The sequence below is a fragment of the Cydia splendana genome, chromosome 18 (assembly GCF_910591565.1).
Source record: "Cydia splendana chromosome 18, ilCydSple1.2, whole genome shotgun sequence".
Classification (NCBI taxonomy): Eukaryota; Metazoa; Arthropoda; class Insecta; order Lepidoptera; family Tortricidae; genus Cydia; species Cydia splendana.
Genome location: NC_085977.1, coordinates 13,354,993 through 13,378,237, shown reverse-complemented (window position 1 = coordinate 13,378,237; position 23,245 = coordinate 13,354,993). Strand labels below are relative to the sequence as shown.

General features: G+C 39.7%; 1 protein-coding gene across 1 annotated transcript; it reads right to left on the bottom strand.

The window, feature by feature from the left end:
- Positions 1-1,358: 1,358 nt before the first annotated feature.
- On the bottom strand, positions 1,359-22,924 carry LOC134799616 (spastin). The gene is made up of 10 exons (XM_063772055.1): positions 22,353-22,924; positions 20,563-20,733; positions 10,528-10,709; positions 8,090-8,275; positions 7,290-7,404; positions 5,060-5,202; positions 4,674-4,864; positions 3,670-3,869; positions 2,832-3,005; positions 1,359-1,696 (listed from the first exon to the last, which is right to left on the bottom strand). Exons 1-9 carry the CDS (start codon positions 22,804-22,806, stop codon positions 2,842-2,844), a joined length of 1,806 nt encoding a protein of 601 aa, XP_063628125.1. The 5' UTR covers positions 22,807-22,924; the 3' UTR covers positions 1,359-1,696; positions 2,832-2,841.
- Positions 22,925-23,245: the final 321 nt, after the last annotated feature.

Here is a 23,245-nt window from a genome sequence, read left to right as displayed (position 1 = left end):
AATTGGGAAAAATACATTTAGGTCTCATAATTGTAAGGTTTTTTTTGACTTGCACCATAATACTATTTAAGACTTAATATTAATACTATGGGGATAACAAGTACAGTCAGTTTAACAGTACTACTCTTTATAAAATATGTAATACTTTTTTCCATACGCCGGCACAGAATAAATAATAGTACTAGGTACAGAAGACTCGCTCTCTAACAAAACGCGTCTGTTACGATCAGGACAGGTATGGCCGCTAGGTGGCGACAGCGCCACGCGCGGCTTATGGCTAGCCACCAAAATTGGTGTGGAACGGATGTACTTTTAGCTACCTGTAGCAAAGCGACGAAATCGCGGAGTGAGCCACGCCTGCGACATTTTTTCTCATACAAATTTATATTTGCATGTTGATATTAAAATCCAGTCGCTTGAGAATAAATCTTACATTCAACCTACTAAGGTTCATTATCTTTTGATTCCGACGAGCATGGTAACATCGCCCACACTGTTAACTGTACATCGGTGGACCTTATGCCTTGATGTACAGTTAGGAGTGTTACTGTTTGTACATGCTAACCCCACAGTTGAGTTTTGTTCGACAGTTTTAATGGCAAGTATTTGAAGATTGGTATAAATGTTACATTGAATATGTTTTCAGTTTGTCTCTTATGCCCTTTCAATATCACATTAAATTCGTAAAACTTGTTTTTCTATTATTTTTAAACAAAACATATTTATCAATTTGTAAACGCTATGTGCGTAAATGTGACCTTTCGTGAGTCCAAATATTTCGACTATGTATTTGGCATATAAATACCGTCAAATAAGTAGTCGCACACATAGCTCATAGCAAGCAGGCAAAGAGAATAGAGTGTATAGATAGAGGCGGATTGTCAAAGTAAATTATGTAGCCACTGTAAATTTACTGATGCCATCTTTCGACAGAATATTAAAACTGTTAGAACGCCATTTGACTTTGATCCTTATTCTTTCACTGATATGTGTTAACTTGTTAAATATTAATATTAACGCCATCTACTCGACTGTAGGCCAAAGGTATGGTGCAATCTTTTCGAGTGATGGCGCTATAACCTTCAGCCTACTCTCGAGTAGATGTCGTTAATATTAATATTTAACAAGTTAACACATATCAGTGAAATAATAACGATCAAAGTCAAAAGGCGTTCTAACAGTTTTAATCTTCTGTCGAAAGATGGCACTAACTGCACTGTAGCTACATAATTTACCATGACAGTAACGAGCTATTTCAAATTCTCTTTGGCTCAGGTAATAAATCCAGATCTTTATGTGGCACCCTTGAGTCCCACAAACGCGATATAGCGTCACAAATGACAATTATGTACAATTCTAAATTGATAACAACCATGCCGCTTTTCTGGCAAATTGAGACCCCTGGGACTCCAAGGATTAATAGAGTAAAAATATCATTATTACGAAGAACAGTCGTTGTGTTAAAGTGAATAATAAAAGGGCCTAAACGACATTATTTCTATACACGTTTAAAACATGACAGTGACAGTTGAAATCTGACTAGATGACATTCAGAATAAACATAAAGAACTAATATAAAACGTCAATAGAACTACGAGGGAATATTCGAGTGGAAAGTTTAACATTTGAGCGTAGTGTCGTCTCGTACTTGCTTACAATTACTGACTCACCCTTGTTTATTCAACCTTGGCAATACCTGCAAATTCAATATATCATTTTTTTTTCAATTCAACAGAGATATAGTCTGTGCCGAAAGACTATAATTATGATATCTGCTAACGAAATTACAATTTTTGAAATAAAGGAAAACGAAGGAAAAAAGTTGAAAAAACCATATATGTATCTATTCTATTGAATGTAGGAGCCACTTCCTCATATAAGGTTTGTATTGGTATGCATTTGAACGTAAGATTTCTTTGACAAATGTTCACCCTTAGCAGTACGACTCAAAGGATTGAATTGTCTAGCTAGATTCTAGACTTTAAAATTTGATGTTTTATACCATGAAATGTTTGTTAACTGATTTCCAACATTATCATAAGGCACTAAAGTTAAATTTTTTACCTGTATTGGTTTATAGCCCGAGATCCCCATATTGTACGGACCACTTCTCGTAGCCCACGAGACTGTGCGGCGATACGGACGCACGGATCCGTATGACCGCGTTTATGTTATACCGAAAATCAACCTTATCACAAGGCGCTAAGGTTCAATTTACCTGTATTGGTTCATAGCCCGAGATCCGCCATATTGCACGGACCACTTCTCGTAGTCCACGAGACTGTGCGGCGACACGACGGACGGATCCGTATGATCGCGTTCATATTATACCTAAAATCAACCTTGTCACAAAACGCTAAGCTTCAATTTACCTGTATAGCATAGCCCGAGATCCCCATATTGTACGGACCACTTCTCGTAGCCCACTAGGCTGTGCGGCGACACGGACGGACGGATCGTTTGAACGCGTTCATATTATACCGAAAATAAACCTTATCACAAGGCGCTAAGGTTCAATTTACCCGTACTGATTCATAGCCCGAGATCCCCATATTGTACGGACCACTTCTCGTAGCCCACGAGACTGTGCGGCGACACGGACGGACGGATCCGTACGAACGCGTTCATATTATACCGAAAATCAACCTTGTCACAAGGCACTAAGGTTCAAGTTACCTGTATTGGTTCATAGCCCGAGATCCCCATATTGCACGGACCACTTCTCGTCGCCCACGAGACTGTGTGGCGAAACGGACGGACGGATCCCATCTCATACGAAATTCAACCTTACATAGAGGAAATAAAGACTCTTAGAATACAGTTTTATTTACCTGTATTGGTTCATAGCCCGAGATCCCCATATTGCACGGACCATTTCTCGTAGCCCACTAGGCTGTGTGACGACACGGACGGACGGATCCGCTTCAACGCGTCCATGAAGTCCTGGAACGTGATTGGCCGCACTAGCGACAGGTCCAAGCACTTTACCTCCTCGGGGTCGAGTTCTGGGGACAAATGTTGGTAATTAAAATTTTTGGTACATTATACGAACATTTTTTTTTATGTACGGTGAAATTAAAATAGGTACTTGAAGTTTTTAACCAGCCACTTTTTGAATTCTTTCAGTTCAGTTCACAGTTTGTGTCAGAAAGTGACGTTTTGGACAAATAATGTACTGTAAGGATTCAAAACTCGGTCTAGATCTAAACTTTTTAGTTTTTCCGTTAATATAATTATTACTAGGTTAAAATTGAATTTTAAAATATAGCTTTCTTCCTTAGTCGAGCCAAAGCTCGCCAGCCAGCTCCACACAGTATCATTCGGCTTGTTCATCTTACCTCTATTCAAATGCAGCTAGGTGAAACCACACTGTCAGTCCCGCAAGAGCTAACTTTGGTTTATTATCTTTGTACATTACCTAACATCTAGCTCCGGTCGAGCCCGCAATTCGTCGCCCAGCCAGGCGTGGCTCACTCCGCGATTTCGTCGCTTTGCTAGAGGTAGCTAAAAGTACATCCGTTCCACACCAATTTTGGTGGCTAGTCATAAGCCGCGCGTGGCGCTGTCGCCACCTAGCGGCCATACCTGTCCTGACCGTAACAGACGCATTTTGTTAGAGAGTGAGTCTTCTGTAGCTAGTACTATTATTTATTCTGTGACCCAGCTCACCTCTGATCGGCTGCAGCGCGGCGTCCCGACACAACGCAGTAAGGTCACTGCCCGAATAACCGTCCGTCAGCGCCGCCAGGCGGGACAACTCTTCGGGCGTTATCGCGGCCGCTGCCGAGCCCCGCGCCAGGACCCCGCGGAGCAGCTGGTCGCGGGTCCGAAGGTCGGGGAGTGACACGTATACTCGCTTGGGGAAGCGTCTGGAACATTCGATAAATATTTTAATTAAATCTACGAGTGTCAACTAAATTCCTAACGCATTTTTCGTCGCAGAAAACGTAAAAGTATTAAATAAAGAATAGTCACGCCCCAAATGGAATAATAACCTCACGCCGCCTGAGCCGAACTAACCTGAGCGCGGCTTTATCCAGCTCGTGAGGGCGATTGGTGGCGATCATAAGAATAAGCCAGTCAGCCCCCGAGGCTGGCAGTCGCGAGGCTTCGTGCGCGCTCGATGATCGCGCTTAGCCAACCATTGTAGACCTTATCACAAAACCATACGGTTCACTTTGTCAATAATACCTGAGCGCAGCTTTCTCTAGCTCATGCGGTCTATTAGTAGCGGCCATGACAATGAGCCGGTCAGCACCCGCAGCTGGCAGACCGTCGAACTCCACGAGGAACTCGGTCTTGAGCCGTCGCGACGCTTCGTGCTCGATCGATGACCGCTCGCAGAGCAGCGAGTCTACCTCGTCCACGAATATTCAGTGTGAACATTGTAGATCTTATCTCGAAGCAATAGGGTTCACTTCGTCAACAATACCTGAGCGCGGCTTCATTCAGCTCCTGCGGTCTATTAGTAGCGGCCATCACAATAAGCCGGTCGGCACCCGCGGCTGGCAGACCGTCGAACTCCACGAGGAACTCCGTCTTGAGCCGTCGCGAGGCTTCGTGCTCGCTCGATGACCGCTCGCAGAGCAGCGAGTCTACCTCGTCCACGAATATTGAGTGTGAACATTGTAGACCTTATCTCGAAGCAATAGGGTTCACGTCGTCAACAATACCTGAGCGCGGCTTCATCCAGCTCCTGCGGCCTATTAGTAGCGGCCATCACAATGAGCCGGTCGGCACCCGCGGCTGGTAGGCCGTCGAACTCCACGAGGAACTCTGTCTTGAGCCGTCGCGAGGCTTCGTGCTCGCTCGATGACCGCTCGCAGAGCAGCGAGTCTACCTCGTCCACGAATATTATTGAGGGCTGTGAAAATAGAACAAAAAAGAATTAGGCAAATATTGAAATCAAATAGTAATAAATAAAGTACAGGAATGAAAGAAACTGAGAAAGTATCCTAAGCGAGCACTGAGCAACGACGGCCGATATAGAGATAAATGTCGCCAAGCATTCTTAAACCTTATTGTGAAGAGATAAAGTCCACCTATGGTCTGTTATTACCTGCAGTTCCCTGGCCACTTGAAACAGCGCGCGCACCATTTTCTCTCCATCGCCAACATACTTGCTGGTGAGAGTGGCGGCTGATATAGAGAAGAATGTGGCTGAGCATTCTGCGGCCACACATCGGGCGAGGAGGGTTTTGCCTGAAAAAAAAAAGTGCAAATTTTCGTTTGTAGTGTGTATTGGGTAGTATAGTATATTGGCCAATAGAAATGTCACTTTATTTTATTATATGGGAAATGGGAAAAATTAGCTGTGTACGTGCCAGTGCGGAGGTGATGCCCAGGTTTTTCACGCTTTGTTCGTCTTTTTTTCCCACAATACAAAGTGGAAACTTGGATAGTATTAGTGATGTGCCGTTCCCGGGAAAATTCCCTTAGTGGGAAAGGGCATATGAAGGTAAAGTGGGGGAATTTTGTTATGGCGCATAGATATACCAAAAAGAATAGATAGTATAGAGGGGTCCTGTCATTGTAAATTTTGTAGTCACTGTAAATTTACTGCCATCTATCGACACACGACTAAAACTCAAAATGAAAACGTATAAAGTTATCAAAAAATGAATATATATGGATAAATAATTTTATTATTTTTATATCATTTTGACCCATGTTCATTCACTGATATCTATGTGTTAAAATTGTTAAATATGAAACGGTGTCGTTACGCCATCTAGCCGAGGATAGGCTAAAGGTGTGTGCGGCATCTATTCGAGAATGACTTTTACTTGAATTCCGAGGCACGTTTTTTCCTTAGACTTTATTCGTCTTATACGAAGTTACATATGTCTTTGGATATACTATTTTATTATCAGAAATTCAGTCAACACTTAGCATCTTAAACTTTTTTTTAAAACATTATAAACTGTATCTCATCCGCCTACGAAAATTCCCTATACTCCCGGGAAATTTCCCATTCTTCCCGGGAAATTTCCCATTCTTCCTGGGAAATTTCCCATAGTTGCTGGGAATGATTTCTCGGCCAAAATATTTTTTTACAATAATACGCCATTATTCAACAAAATCGATACAAATCATCACAGTTTAATCAGGGTCAAAATAAGTTAGGTACTAATAAGAATAGTGGAGTTCCGTAAGCTTTTTACCAAGAAATTCTTCTACATACGAGTGTTAAGGACGGGTTCTTGTAAATGTTTTTGCATTACATTATCAAGATATGTAATAAAAAAAAATCTGTAGCCATAATTTTTAGGAGATAAAAAAAAAAAATAAGTACGTATCTATTTGTATGGAGAAGATTTCGAAATGATCTGACTTCGCATTCAAGTACATCGGGGGCTTAAAGTGATGCCATATTTTTTTTTAAACATCCGAAGTGTCGAATACTATGAAGTATTTGAACAAATTAAATTATTTTTCAGAAAATATTTTAATTTGTTTTTATCAAGTAGAAACACTACTATATAAATTATAAACTGAAATAAATGTCATATACTAAGAAAAAGTGACCAAGGCCTCCAGTGCCCCAGGCTGGAATCGAACCAGCGTCCTCTGCTATCGCGGCAGGTGCCTGAACCACTCGGCCACCGGGCCACAGCGACATTAGTCAAATTTTCCAAGTATATGCACTTCCTACTGAAGGCTTGTGGCGCCCCCTAGCCATCTCTAAGGTAGAACAGTATGGTTCGAACCTTCTATCTGGATCATTCTCATGATGATACCGAGCTAGCGAGAGAGATGGCGAAGTGTCGAATGTTGTAAGCAAATCCACTTTCCAAGTTTTATTTTGGGAAGCCACTTTGCATTTTACGGTTTTAGGCTACTTTAGTTTACTAAACGCAGTTACTTGTCGTTATAGCTAGCTTTAATTAAAATTGTAATACACTTAATCTGTTTCAATATTCCCCTGTTTGGGGAATTTTCCCGGGAACACCGGGAAATTTCCCAGGAATTTCCCATATGGAAATATTCCTTGTTCCAGGGAAATTCCCACGGCACATCACTAGATAGTATATTTATAAGTTTACTAAGTTTAGCCCCTAAAGTACCTACAGTCAGTTCTCCCACCTGACGTTGATGTTTATCTAATCAATTTAATTAGGACAAAAACATTAGGATTTTCAACATGCACGTGAGGTGTTATGGATACGTTTTATGGCGAGTCAGGCAAAACTTTTAACCGACTTTGAAACATAATGGTTTTTTTTAGGGTAAAAACCGTAGCGTGTTAAAGTTTTCCAAACGTTTTTCTCGTGAAATATTTTTCTTACCGTTCCCCGGAGGTCCGAACAACAGCAACCCTTTGGCTGGCGACCGGAGGCCCGTAAACAGTTCTGGCCTTAGAGAAGGCAACACTACCATTTCTTGAAGCGCTTGCTTTGCTGCCTATAAAAAAAAGGATATGAACTGTAAAGACGAGATTCGAGAAAAAGAAATGAACTAAAGAAGGTAATAGGATAGATTACGTGTGAATCTAAAATTTATCGTAAAGAGTGTGTATGCTGTGATAAAACTTATTAACATAAAATTTAATTAGTTAAAAATGGCAAAAAAATCAGGCAAATATGACCCAAGACTTGGGTCTTGGGTCATATTTGCCTGATTTTTTTAAAAGTTAAAGTTCAGTTAACACTTTCGCAACCGGGCAAAAAACGGCGCACTACCCCAGAAACCGGTCGTCTATATCTGCGTACAAAACAACCCGCTGGGCGGGTTGTCCGGCATCTGAGTAAAGTTTACGAGTGCCCGAGAGTCGGGTACGCGGTGTCGAATGTGTTAAAAGTTAATTTAGCAGTTGCACTTGGGTTCAACTGCTAAATTAACTTTTAACTATTTGCCATTTCCATTGAACTATTGTCTATCCTCGTGCCTCCCACCATACAAAATTATAGCCAAGGAAGTTAGAATCTTGTAATGTGTTCAATTAGGTTTTCAAAAAGTGTTTACAAGACAAATGAAATGCTACCTACTTTGTTTTTAATTATGGTTGACATTCCATCGAAACCGAGTGTACATCCTAATGTACATTGGGCGGCTCGGGGCTATCTATGATTTTCTAAATCGAACTCACCTCCTGCCCAGCGATGTCATCCCACTGCACCTTCGGTCCTCCCTCCACGATCTCGTCCAGTATCAGCTGCACCAGTTTCGGATCCACGCCCCGGACCGTGAGCGTCTGCTGCGGCGTCCGGCTTCGTGTCGGAGTCCCTCGGTTGGATCCCACTGCGCGCCGTACAGGGGATCCGTTGACTGGGACCTGATACGCGCTCTGGCGTTAGTAAATAGAGAGAACGTGATGTTAATGGATGAGGTGCAATGTGAGTCTTATGGTCTAGCTGTTAAGGGTGATTATAGTCAGAGTCCCTCGGTTAGAGCCCACGGCACGCCGTACTGGGGATCCGTTGATTGGGACCTGAAACGCGCTCTGGCGTTAGTAAATAGAGAGAACGTGATGTTAATGGATGAGGTGCAATGTGAGTCTTATTACGAGTATGGATATGGACATGATAAGTTTTATTATCCTTAGATAGTGGGATAGGTTCACGCCACGGACCGTGAGCGTCTGCTGCCATCGTGTCGGAGTCCCTTGGTTGGATCCCACGGAGCGCCGTATTGGAGATCCGTTGACTGGGACCTGATACGCGCTCTGGCGTTACTAATAAATAGAGAGAACGTGATGTTGGTGAGTAAACTGCAATGCTTTATTGTGCTTAGGTAGTGAGATAGGTCCACGCCTTGGACCGTGAGCGTCTCGTGCGGCGTCCGGCCCCTTAGTCGGAGTGTCTCTGTTGGATCTAACGGCGCGCCGTACTGGGGATCCGTTGACTGAGACCTGATTCGCGCTCTGGCGTTAGTAAATAAAGAGAATGTGATGTTGGTGAGTAAAGTGCAATGCTTTATTATGCTTAGGTAGTGAGATAGGTCCACACCCCGGACCGTGAGCGTCTGGTGCGGCGTCCGGCTCCTAGTCGGAGTGCCTCTGTTGGATCTAACGGCGCGCCGTACTGGGGATCCGTTGACTGGGACCTGATACGCGCTCTGGCGTTAGTCGATAAAGAGTGATGCTAATGGGTGAGGTGCAAAGTGACAGTTATAAAGTAAATGATAAGGTCTATTATGTTTAGTAAGATAGATCCACGCCCTGGACCGTGAGTAAAAATTATACTTATTATCTAAGTGATTAAATGATAAAACCCATTATATTATGACTAGCCAAAAAACAGATTCCACGTGTCACATATGCGGCTACCGGCTGTAGATTGATGAGGTTCAATTAACCTAGTTTTAATAAGTGTTTGGTTGGTCCGGTCGGTCAATATTTATGTTGATACAGTGCCTTCTTTAAGAGCTATGTAGATAATGTATTATAAAAATAATACAGAAGAGCAGGTATATTTATTCTTCGATTGATAATGTTTTTATGTAATCATTAATCAAGGATTTATTTTCATCAAGAACCGAAATCACAAACTTTATCAAACAGTAAGTAAACGGGACGAGTGGATTTAGGTAAGTTACCGCATAGTGTTTCCTTTCTTTCTTTATAGTATTTGGAACTCGCTGATAACTGTTCTCACTCGCTTCACTGCAGGTGGCGTTGAGGCAAGTTTCGCCGGTTTCTAGTAGCTCACAAAATGTCCTACACTATGTCTAGTATCCCACATAGAGAAACTCACCGATAACTGCCGCTTTACGGATACTATACGTCGAGCTTTTGGGTTGAGATTATAACCGCCTCATTATGGACAGAACTACTATCTCACAAAGTATATCGTTTGCTACATAAAGTAGCAGAGTCGCTCACATAGGATTTAAGCCTCACCGATAACTTTACTCCCGCTAGTGGTAATGTCGGCTTTCGGTGCTAGATCGGAATTATGTTTATAGTATCTTGATAAATGTCTGACGTGTCGGTCGGATGGAATGTAGTACTCACCGATAACTGCCGCTTCACTGCAGGCGGTGTTGAGGCAGGTTTCACCGGATACCGGGTGTATGTTGAGCTGTTTGGTTGAGACGATGACCGTCTCATGGATGGTGGTTATGGTCTCGGATTTCATTGCATATTGGCCGGAATTCTTAGTAGGTTCTCACAAAATATAATTATCGTCTGCTGCTCTATGTCAGTCGCACAGGATTTAAGCCTCACCGATAACTTTACTCCCACTAGTGGTAATGTCGGCTTTCGGTGCTAGATCGGAATGATGTTTATAGTATCTTGATAAATGTATGATGTGTCGGTCGGATGGAATGTATAGTCTATATCTTTAGGTATTTAAATAAAAGTAAACAAAATTACCCTCAAATGGCTCCTTAAGCCAGTTAAGAGTAGATGAAAACATTACTTGATCAAATAATGTAGGTTAAAGTCAGGTCGTTCAGTGACAGGTTTTGTATTTGGTTGGTTGACCAATAAATTTTATAACTACCCGGAAATATACAAATTATTTGTTTATTTTTATTTAAATACCTATAGATAGATAGATAGATACAGAGTATAGTACTCACCGATAACTGCCGCTTCACTGCAGGCGGTGTTGAGGCAGGTTTCACCGGATACCGGGTGTACGTTGAGCTGTTTGGTTGAGACGACGATCGTCCCATGGATCGTGGTAATGTCTGGGACTTCATTAGAGGTCCGGAGCCGCTGGGCATCCGACGGCCGCCTGTTGTCAGCTTACGGCCTGCCACTGGTGTCAATGATGCATTATCAATTTGTTATTGAAAAAATGATCAACCTTTTAACAGCCATAGAATTTTTCATTGAGCTTGCTTGTGTCGCCGACGATACGAAGGTACACGAAGTTTTGTCGTATTTATCAGACCGCAGCGAAATGAGCCCGATTTTATTCGTCTTATATATCAGTCTACGGCGGTTAAAAGGTTAAGTACATATTGAAGATTAATATTAACGCTGTAAAGCACTTCCAGTCTGTTAGTCACAGATTATTTATTGTATTTTATAAGTTAGTTTATGGAGTGCGTCTAAGCTAATTCCGCACTGTCTGGGCTACTAAAAACGTCATATTTTAGTGTGAATTTTACGTTTGTGTCACTTCCACACTGTCGTTTGCCAAGGCAGTGCAAAGTAAGCTTAGCTAGTCAAAAGATGTACCTAAGTACTTATAATAAAAACAGTTCAGTTATAATCGTTTGTTATAAAGATGAAAGTGGAATCTTCTACTATTGAAAGATAACGGGTCTATTGGCAGATATAATGTGCTTTACAATGAAATCGTGAAAAAAACTGTGCACTCGCAAATCATTATCCATCGCACAATAGACGAAAAATCGTGCAAATATTTTGTCACGACGCATTTTTTACAAGGAAAGGCTACGCTCACAGTCGTGTTCAAATGAGATGATCACTTAAATGGACAAATACTTTTATCTAACCATTGGTGGACCTTATGTCGTCACAATAAGGTTTACGAATTGTCAGTAAACAGTTAGGACGATTTTCTGCTAATATACTTGGTCAAGCAGATCTTGTCAGTAGAAAAAGGCGGCAAATTTGAAAAATGTAGGCGCGAAGGGATATCGTCTCATAGAAAATTTGAATTTCGCGCCTTTTTCTACTGACAAGATATGTTTGACCATCTATATATGCAAACGAAAGATAATTAGAGTAAAAGTACAGTAGGTAACGTGCTTGAAATCGAAAGTGAGCCAGATTACAAATTTTTGTCACTTTCATAGCGGGTTCTACTTCTAGTTCATTTTCGGATTATTTTTTAACAATTATGGCGTTGATGCGATTTCTTCATTTTCGAAGAACATTTAAGTAAATTAAGAATAAACGCTCTCGTATCTCGGACGAGTCGCCTTACAAACAAACACCTGAATAAATATATCATATCATGTTCATCAATTTAGGTGCTAAGATTCAATAGGCAGGTTATACACGTTAAATTTATTAGCTACTATATGTTACTACGGCTGCGCCCAATATTATCGGCGAGACAAAAGCCCACGGCCTCCGCTGGCTTCGCCACGTATTATGAATGGATTAGGATCGCGGCGCTAAAGGTACGAGTATATCTGGGATGCTCGGTAGGGCGAAGACAGATCGGACGTCCCAGGTATCGCTGGGGCGATGAGGTTGAAGCGGACTTGCGCGATCTTCAAGCCAATAACTGGCGGGAGATTGCGCAGGATCGGGCCAACTGGCGTTTACTCGTGTCGGTGGCCAAGACTCATTTTGGGTCGCTTCGCAATTAAGTAGTAAGTACCTAGTAGTATATGTTACCATGACACCATTGTAACATATACTACTAATTAGATATCACTAGGTACATATACTACTAATTAGATATCACTAGGTACATATACTACTAATTAGGTATCATTGTGTTAGATACCGTCAGGCATACCTCATATATTTTCCATTCATAAAAGGAGAAGGGATTTAAAACAGAAATGAGACTTTTTCAGCTAAAATATACCATGTTGTCGGATGTGGAAACGGTGATTTCTCATTGCATCTTAATCTATAGTACCTTACTGAAATGCCATAAATAAAATGGTAAGTAGCTGGAGTTAAGCAAAGAGAATAGATAGTATAGAGGGGTCCTGTCATAGTAAATTTTGCAGTCGCAGTAAATTTACTGCCATCTATCGACACCGACTAAAACTCAAAATGAAAACGTATAAAATTATCAAAAAAAATTATATATATTATATGGATAAATGATTTTTTTTATTTTTATATAATTTTGACCCATGTTCATTCACTGATACCCTAATAGCATTTTCTTGTAGGGATTTTGTTGGGCCTTTGTTTACGTATTAGTTGGGCAACCGTTATATTTGGCCGTACGATTTGCTGGAGGGCCCTCAACAAAGGCCCTCCCGAAGATTCCCAGCAGAGGGCCATAAGAGTAATTTTTTCGTTGGGCCTATTTAAATAAATCATACAATTATTCAACGGTGGTGGTTTTGGTTGGGCCGTGGTTGGGCCTATACACATTTGTTTGATGGTTGGTTAATTGTTACATTTGGCCGTACGATTTGCTGGAGGGCCCTCGACAAAGGCCCTCCCGAAGATTCCCAACAGAGGGCCATTAGAGTAATTTTATCGTTGGGCCTATTTAAATAAATCATACAATTATTCAACGGTGGTGGTTTTGGTTGGGCTGTGGTTGGGCCTATACACATTTGTTTGATGGTTGGTTTAATTGTTACATTTGGCCGTATGGCTTGCTGTAGGGCCAACTGCAAAAAAATAAAAAAGGGCAATTTTTTCGTTGTGCTTCTGTTTGCAAATCCAACAATTACCCAACGGCAAGTCAGGTAGGTCGGTAGGTAGTCGTGCACCAGGTTGAAGGCCCAACACAGCTTGTCCCACAAAGGGCCAACATTGTAACTTTAACGTTGGGCCTTGTGTAGGATTCTTACAATACTACCGTAGGTAAATAGTTGTGTAATTTATAGTGTGCCTACAGTCTAATTATGTAATGGGCTTTTGTTTAAGAGTCCTACAGTTACCCTACGTTAAGTAAGTGGTTGTGTAATACGACGTTGGGCCTTTGCTGATAAATATTACAATTACACACTACTGTAGGCAACTAGGAATTGGTTGTATCCACATGAAGGCCCTAGGCTAGGCAGCAGTTGTTGTTAATCTTCTCTGTATCGTTCCAATTTTAGTATATGTACTGCCGAAGCAAGTACACTTACTATACATTCTAATTTGTATATATACTAACCGCACTTCGAAACTTCGTAAGCGAGATTTATGTGTTTTGAGATTTAAATTGCGAAAATGTTGGTAAAATACAATTTTTTAAATTTATGTATAAATTTTATAGTTATAGCTATTAGATGTATAAGTTACTTTAAAAAAATATTATGATTATATCCGGAATAATCGAGAAAATAACTATAACTTCGATGTTTGGAGACAGTAACGCCATCTAGTGACGCCACAAGCAAACTCAACTGGTATTGTTGGGCATCAGTACCACAGCCAACGTTGGTAAATGCGATATTTGTGCTCACTGGGCCAACGAATGTTATCGTTGTTTAGCCACCGGTACCAAAATACACAAAGGCCCATTGTTAGGCGTCAGTGCCACAGCCAATGTTGGTAAATACGATATTTGTTATCATTGGGCCATCGGATGATATCTTTGACTAGCCAATGTTACCAAAATACACAAAGGCCCATTGTTGGGCATCCGTGCCACAGCCAATGTTGGTAAATGCGGTATTCGTCACCATTGGGCCAACGAATGTTATCGTTGTTTAGCGAACGGTAGCAAAATACACAAAGGCCCATTGTTGGGCCTCAATGCTACAGCCAATGTTGGTAAATGCGATATTTGTCGTCATTGGGCCATCGTATGATATCGTTGATTAGCCAACGTTACCAAAATAAACAAAGGCCCATTGTTGGGCATCAGTGCCACAGTCAATGTTGGTAAATACGATATTTGGCATCATTGGGCCATCGTATGATATCGTTGATTAGCCAACGTTACCAAAATAAACAAAGGCCCATTGTTGGGCATCAGTGCCACAGTCAATGTTGGTAAATACGATATTTGGCATCATTGGGCCATCGGATGATATCGTTGATTAGCCAACGTTACCAAAATACACAAAAGCCCATTGTTGGGCATCAATGCTACAGTCAATGTTGGTAAATGCGAAATTTGTCGTCATTGGGCCATCGGATGATATCGTTGATTAGCCAACGTTACCAAAATAAACAAAGGCCCATTGTTGGGCATCACTGCCACTGCCAATGTTGGTAAATGCGATATATGTCATCATTGGGCCAACGAATATTATCGTTGTTTAGCCAACGGTACCAAAATACACAAAGGCCCATTGTTGGGCATCTGTGCCACAACGAATGTTGGTAAATGCGATGGTGGGCCAATACAAAATTAATGTTGGCTACGGAACGAACCTCATCCCAACGTTTTCCCTACCGTTGGCACCGTAGGCCCCAACGAAAATGCTACTAGGGTATCTATGTGTTAAAATTGTTAAATATGAAACGGTGTCGTCACGCCATCTAGCCGAGCATAGGCTAAAGGTGAGTGCGCCATCTATCCGAGAATTACTTTTTCTTGATTTCCGAGGCACGTTTTTTCCTTAGACTTTATTCATCTTATACGAAGTTACATATGTCTTTGGGTTAAGTAAATCAATACAGTCCACGATGTGGCACAAATGTAAACTTTTTAGGACCGATCTTTCACTAAATGACTTGTCGATTGACTGGACTGATGTCAACTATAACCACATAAATATAACATAATTAATGTGTCCCAAAGGCGCCAGGCAGCGTGACGGTCACGCAAATTATAGCCATTTCAATGTGCTCTCTTGTACAAACAGCAACACTCCTAACTGTAGGTACATCGGTGGACCTTATTACAAAAGGCATAAGGTCCACCGATGTACAGTTAACAGTGTGATACCTAACTCACAGACAAATAATGATTAGTCGACTTGAGAAACTTTCTAGCAAGCTGGTTGAAATGTAAGCTAAAATAAACGTTCTATCCTATCGACTATTAGCATTCTCGACTTGCAAGCCACACCTGTCATCGAAAATGGTATGTGTCTGTTGATAAATTCCATTCCATTTCGGTGTGGCATGCGCGCTGCACCTCAACGATTCCATGTTGCATTTCTATATGTAGTAGTTCAAAATTCAACTCTATTCCAAATGATATAAGATCGACAAGCACCCCCTTGCCTAAAGTGAGACACGGTCCTAAAACAACCTAAGAATGTTCGTTGCTCAATGTTGATACAACCTTACAGTTCGTTTGATTGTTAATTGATTTAATATAAACAATGGAATAGCCGGAATACCATGAAGGGAGCAGGGGTTCTAATGAGTAAACATTTCCGATTGACTAGCGAGGGACAATAGGACGATTGGTCGATCTGCAACCAAAATCAAGCCTAAAGGAAAACAAGAAATAGTTATTTGTTTTATGGGGACAAAGTTGTTGTTTAACCTCTCGTGCTACCTGAGCAATTTCTGTGTGACGTTGATAAGTCTGTTAACTGGCCCTACAGTAACACTCTATACTGTTATTATGCAGGTAAATTGTTTGTGCCTACGCCCTTTCTCTCACTAATTGCTACAATTGACTGGCCAAATACCAGAGGATCAGGAGCATCGAAGCGTAAACATTTCCGAATGACTGCCGGTTCATAGATCGGCGCACCCTAGCTTTCCGCTCTGTAGGGCCAGAGAAATGACATATTGATTTCCAATGAAACCCAATACTTCACGGTTTGAGGGTTTCTCTGAAGAAAATTGCTATCGATTTCAGAAGACGGCTAAGGCAACATTAAATATAGCCGAATGCCCAAACTTCCATTCTCAATAACAAATCAGAAGCTTAGAAAACAAGTCAATACCTACACATAATTTGTACTTGAATTTCATGACGACGATCACGATGATCCCACGGTTTAGTCACAGTCTATCTATACAGTCATTCGACGACGCGCACCCGAGCTGCGTACATCGCTGTCATCGCCATTGTTAGTAGCTCGGTACACGTCAAAGGCCGCCGAACCACTGTTACTTTTTACACTTTGGTTTAGTCAAAAAACCTAAATTAACCTAAGTAGCTTAGCTATTTACTGACACAAGGAGATAACTGTCTTAACATTCATCTTTGAACACCACACCACACATGGCCAACATGACGTCGAAATCTTTCATGTCATTGATGTTCCACTTTTCTTGACGTTTCAATTTTTGTAGCGGGATAGCAAACATAAAATTCTTGCTTGAACTTTCGTGCTGACAGCTTTAGTGGCCGTTCTGTCGGAAGTGTTTTAACGATAACAATGGCCTGGATAGAAGGCATTCCAATACGAGTTGCTTTTCTAAACTTAAATTTACAGTTGAAATATTTCTGACATGAGTGATTAGTTGATTACGTAATTTAAGTTGATTATCGCTACAAGAAGATCAACAGGAGCTTTATCTTATCTGCGAATAGGATTAACATATGTAATGCTTTTCATGGGATTGGTCGGAGCTCTACTTTATCCCTAAAACCCCTTTATTTTTAGGGTTCCGTACCCAAAGGGTAAAAGGGACCCTATTACTAAGACTCCGCTGTCCGTTCGTCCGTCCGTCCGCCCGCCTGTCACCAGGCTGTATCTCACGAACCGTGATAGCTAGACAGTTGAAATTTTCACAGCTGATGTATTTCTGTTGCCGCTATAACAACAAATACGAAAAAGTACGGAACCTTCGGTGGGCGAGTCCGACTAGCACTTGTCCGGTTTTTTTATCTGTGTCTGATATTGTTTCTGGGGAAAACGCTTGCAACTGACTCTAAATATTGCAATGGCCAAATATCACGTTTTATATTTTCAGTTAATAATATTTATTTTTGAGATGTCTTCGCCCTGTATTTACCTACTAGCAAACATCCGTACCTAATTTAAATAACATAACTTAAACGTTCGTAATTAAAATAACAAATGAAACAATACATTAAACTTAGACCGCAAAAATACGTAAGAAATTTCGTAACCAGTTCTTTTGTAACTTTTCGTCTATTGTCCGACAGATTTGCAAATTATTTACAACAACTGGAAATAAATATCTATAGAAACAATTAGCAAACCAAATTTATGCTAAATACAGCCACATCCAATAATATGTATACATTTAAGCCTTAAGTCTAGAATATAAGGTCTCAAATTGTATAACATCATTTTAAACTAGGCTTAACCAAAACGTCATTACATAATTCTTATATGATTACTATTTTAGGTGTTATTAGCAAAGTCTCCAGTCACACTGAAACGCCATATGTCCAATAGGAAATTAAGCACATACGCTTCTTTGCAGTCAATGAAATTAACCACAGTTAGTTACAAAAAGTCGTATGTCCATTCAAGTCAAAAGCGCATATACGTCGTATTAGAAATAATTAAAAAAGGTCAGTCGTAAGCAGTGGGCGTCATTATAACGTAAGTGTTACAACCTTTGGTTACAACTTACAAGCAAATAAGAAGTCTTTAGATCTGTGTCAATGACACCCACATGTCTCAAACGGAACCACGATGATAGGTCACGTAGGCCAAACAAAAATGGTCCTTACTACGAACAAATACGGTTGTTTGCGTTTTCTGGACATCCTGGTTTTGCTATACAAGGATGGCATTATGTAATGTCGTCTTGTGTCATACAAATCGCGTACAGAAAAAATGCAAGCACAGTGAACCCACATGCAAATAAAATATACGCCAATTGTTTTGTAGTAATGGATATTTTTGTGAGAGGGAGTCGCTTTCTCTTGCTTACAAACTTTGAGGTAGTCCATTTTTTTAAATTTACTTATTTTAAAGGCCAGAGCACATCGACTGCATGCGTGCGCTAAAATGTTGGAGCCGACCACGCATACGTCACGCAAGCGGTGTGCCGTCTCTCATAAGGATCTGCACATTACAATGCGCACGTGCAAGTCTACGCACACGCATCCGGTGTGCACAGGCCTTAAAAGTATTACAGATTACTGCAATTTGTTTCTACCTCTTAAAAACACGTGAATGTTAATGTCACACTGGTTAGAAAAATCTTCAATTCCTTATTAGGATGTAATTTAGTTTTTGCAGTAGGTTATGTCAAACGAAGCTAAGCATTAGTCCGCATTATCGCCGATAACCCGTCCTTATCGCAACGAGGGTGAAAAAGCGAGACGATTTAGCAGTTTAATGATGGTGCAAAAGAGAGCTAAAGGAGATGAGGTAAGGTTTAAAATTCAATGGCAATTATTGTCTGTTATGTTTTATATAAATCCAGACAGCCGGGCTATTTCTTATTAAACTAGTAAATCATATAGTGTTACCTCTATTTAATTCATTCACTTAGTTAGATGCAGCATACAACATTAATTTTTGAAGATATTCTATGCAATCAAATAAGGTAGGTATATTATTAATTGTTCAAGCGTAATAACACAAAGTGATGTCCTGAAATCCTTAACAAACCCAAAAATAATGCATCTTTGTAAGTTAATGTTAAATTTGAGTAAAGGTACGTCCACAATTCCGTGCCGTTAATTTCTGTTTACGAAAGGCACCTGTGAGCGATTCGTGCATAGCGAGCAGCGCATTTGCCAGATCTGGACGCACCTTTTGATGTATTCAACACATGCAATGAAATTATGGAAGATGCTGTTAAAAATTAAACCTTATCATCAACACATTTAAGTCTCTTTTCGCATGTTATCGGTGACAATGCAGCGGGTATATTCGTGTTCTACCTTCACTCGTTGCCTTCGTTTGACCACTGTTACTTTCAGTATGGGCGAGCAACGTCGTCTTAGCCTTTTCTAGAGGCCTCCTCTTAACAGGGGACTCCGGTTTTTTGTCTTTCTCGCTCCTTTCTTCGACGCCCAACTGACTGAGCGCGACTAGGTTGGCTATTCGGGAAAATATCTAAATTTAACCTTATTTGTAGGAGGGTAGAGTTGGTAATACAGTGGAACTTAGATAAATAGAATTAGGCACAAGTAATGCCAAATTTACCAGATAATTTTATTCAAAACGTGCCAAACATTGGCACATTTATAAAGCGTTTTAATTGTACCTTTATTTGGGGCTTTTTATATGCACTGACTGAAACATTGTTAATATTAAGTGCGACCGTAAGGTGACACACGTTTTTGTGACTAATATAATATTTTAGGTGACGCATTAGCAAGTAGCGGTACTACGTAAAGTTTGGAGTGAGACAGGTCTGTCAGAACTTGGCATTTATCCATTTATCCAGGTTCCACTGTATGTAATGTAATGTGTGGTGTGTAAAAAAAGGCTATCATGCAACAATGACACATTGTACATAACAAGCGTTCAAATACAACAACCTGAAATTATAATTGTGAATTTGAGCAGGTAGAGTTGATTCTACCGGGTTTTGGGGTCAATATGAAGGTGTTTTGTAACTTTTATTTATATTTCGAAATAATAATGAACTAGAATATAGGGCAGGTATATGAATTGAACAATTTGTTGTAACAATTTTTTTGTTATTCGTTGTTCCCATAAGGAGGTCTATAAATATTTATTCTATGTGCCGCGCAAGATTTGTTTGTAATACCATGACTAGCTATACCATTGTTTTTAGTAGAAGAAATATTAAGAATTGTTAAAAACTAAAAGTATAGTCTTGGAGACTGTTAAATACATCTCATCTCATCTGTTATCTTTAGAGATAAAATTAAATTAACTAGGAATATTAATGATTGGAAAAATATGACTCAGTATTTACATATTACACAAATATTATTTTATAGTAATTATTTGAAAAAAAAAATCACAAAAACTAAAAAAGAATAGGGACAGAATACTTAACAAATTCAGGAAAAAAACTACTGCTGTCACTAGCATAACAAAAGACCCAAAATCCAGTACAACCAGCTCCTCAACACAATAAGTCCACAACTGAAGTTTCGGTTTCGGCAGAAACTAGAGCAAAACCGAACTTCGGTTTCAGTTTCGGCAAAAACACCAGTTTCGGACGATAATAACCAGTCTACATACCAAGGAAGTGAAGCCTGTCCTTAGCCATCCCGAGATTGGTCTTCATCTTGTCATGCAGCCGCTGCGCGCGCTGCCAGGCATCGCCGCGGCCGCCCCAGCAGTCCACGGCTATGCCCCGCTCCAGTTCATAGATGCCCTTCTTGTAGAGTTCTATTGCCAGCTCTTTCTGACCTGTTTCAAATTGCATTTTCATTATACATATGCATTAAGTTGTTTTTTTAGTGTGTTTATATAAACATGATATAACTTTGTAGTAGAGTAGGTATGTAACAATAAAATGGATTAAAATAAATAGGTATTGAAATTATTAAATATTTTATATCCATATTATAAAAACACGTAACAATAAAGAAGAATAACCCTGACCACCAGCTTGGGCCTTGCCCCACTGCCAGCGGCACCCTAGGTTAGGTTTTTTATAATGTGTTTATATGTATGTCTTTTTTATTGTTTTGTGTTTTTATATTTATATGTATGTATTTTTTATTGTTTTGTGTTTTTATATTTATATGTATGTATTTTTTATTGTTTTGTGTTTTTATATTTTACTTTTATATTCATATTATAAAACCCTAACCTAAGACTAGGGTATGCAATAACCGGCCAAACTTCATAACCAATTTCGGTTACGGCTATGCCCGAAAAATAACCGAATATCGGTTATAATCGGTTACGGTTATTTTCGACGAAAAATTATAAATTTACAATGAAGTAATTAAAAAAATACAAAAATCTTTATTTTAGTACCTACAGTATTAGGGAATGTGACTAAAAGTCTTCGTTTTTTAATAAAACACACCAAATACAGTAAAAGTAAAATATGACCTTGGACGTGATACAATTTTCAATAAAAATGTTTCATAAATAAGGAAAGTAAATTTGGTATATTTTAGTTATTAAAGTCCATGAATGACAAAAATTATAGTCACAGGCGTCATAGCCAAAAAAGGCAGGATTTTGTACTCATTAGATGATAAAAACATACAATTTAAGTTATAAATAAATAACCGAAAATAACCGTAACCGGTTATTCGAGTTTCCAATATTCGGTTATGAAATTTTGTCAAATAATTTTGGTTACAACCGAATATTTCAGTTACGGTTATAACCGATTTGCATTCCCTACCTAAGACCCAAGATAAATAAAGAAGAACAATAAAAGTAAAGTGCAATTTTGTGGTTAAGGTATATAGTATTTTTCTGCGCTTGAGTGGAACTGTATAAAAATAAAAGATTTTTATTTTTTAATGCTGGCTGGCCTACCTTTACAAATATTTAGGCCAGATTTTGGCTTTTTGCCATCCATGCCACCTAGGAGATGACTAATTAGATACTCCAAGTCGTAAGAAACTTTTTCTAGCTCTATATCAAGTAGATTAAAAAAATTGAAGATAAATTTCAGATTCTCTTAAATTTTTATTGTTTTGATTTGCCACTCCCACTAAAATTGTATAGGGTTATTGCGCTATTTTTCGCCTGGATCTAGTTTTCGTCCACTTGACGAGAATATAAACCTTCATTGCTGCACAAATTTGGACTTATTGCAATCCTTAATATCTAAACAATTTATCTACTTATCTAGATAAAAAATATACTTCGCAAGTAGCAAATTGTAAATTGCAATTGAAAAACTTTATTTCAGACATTTTACAATATCCATATCATGAAAATGAAATGTATTATTTGCTAATCCATCAAGTGGACGGAAACTGACACCAGACGGTAAACTGACACAATTACCCTATAAGCCTAATTAGACAAGTATTACATAGTTTATATATTTGACTCACCCTCATTCTCCTCATCAATCTTCAAAGCTTTTGATATGTACTCAAAAGCTTTCCGATGGTGATGTTTCTGTTTTGCCAGCAGTGGGTCCCCGGGCCCCACATTGTGGCTGTACGCCATCTCGCCCGCGATCTCCGTCGACACCGCTCCGTCCTTCACTACCACCTCTAGGTTATATTCACCATTCTTACACGGTTTACGCATAAAACGATGGGAAGCCGAATACAAATACTTAAACACTATAAATAACTGATACAGCAATGATCTTAGAATATTAAAAAGTATAATAATGGGGAAAGAAACAACGTAAAGGTTCCTCTTGTGAACAGAAGGCGGCGGGTCATTTCGCAACGCAGACCCCTTCGCTAGGTCCGCATCAGCCTTCTTCGACTTTCGGTTCGGTGACCTCGTTGTTTTACGCGATAAACGACCATTTGAATCGTCACCCGAAACCATCAAGAACACTGGTCACGTAACAGTCGATTAACACCTAGTCTCCATACAAAGGAAACAAAGAAACGCACGTTATTGTACTACTCCACTATTCTAAAAACAGCAACAAAAATTTCAGACACTGAATGTGTATTGACAATTTTTGACGTTTCTGGGTAGCCGGTGGTAAAAAAATATATATGATAGGGGAAATCACTTGTATGAAATGAAAGAAAAGAAATATGCATCTGCATGAAGACTTAAATATTTGAGAAAGTTATACATAATTTAGAAATCTAACAATATGTGTTCAATAGCCTTTTCTCCCTCGGAGTAATTAACATTAATTGGTTATATCCTCTAAGTTTTCTCCTAAACTTAGATAGCAAATGCTACAATACAAGTTGTTTAGTCAGTATAGTAATAGGGAGATTAGGGAGTAATGATTTGAAGCGCTGGCAAT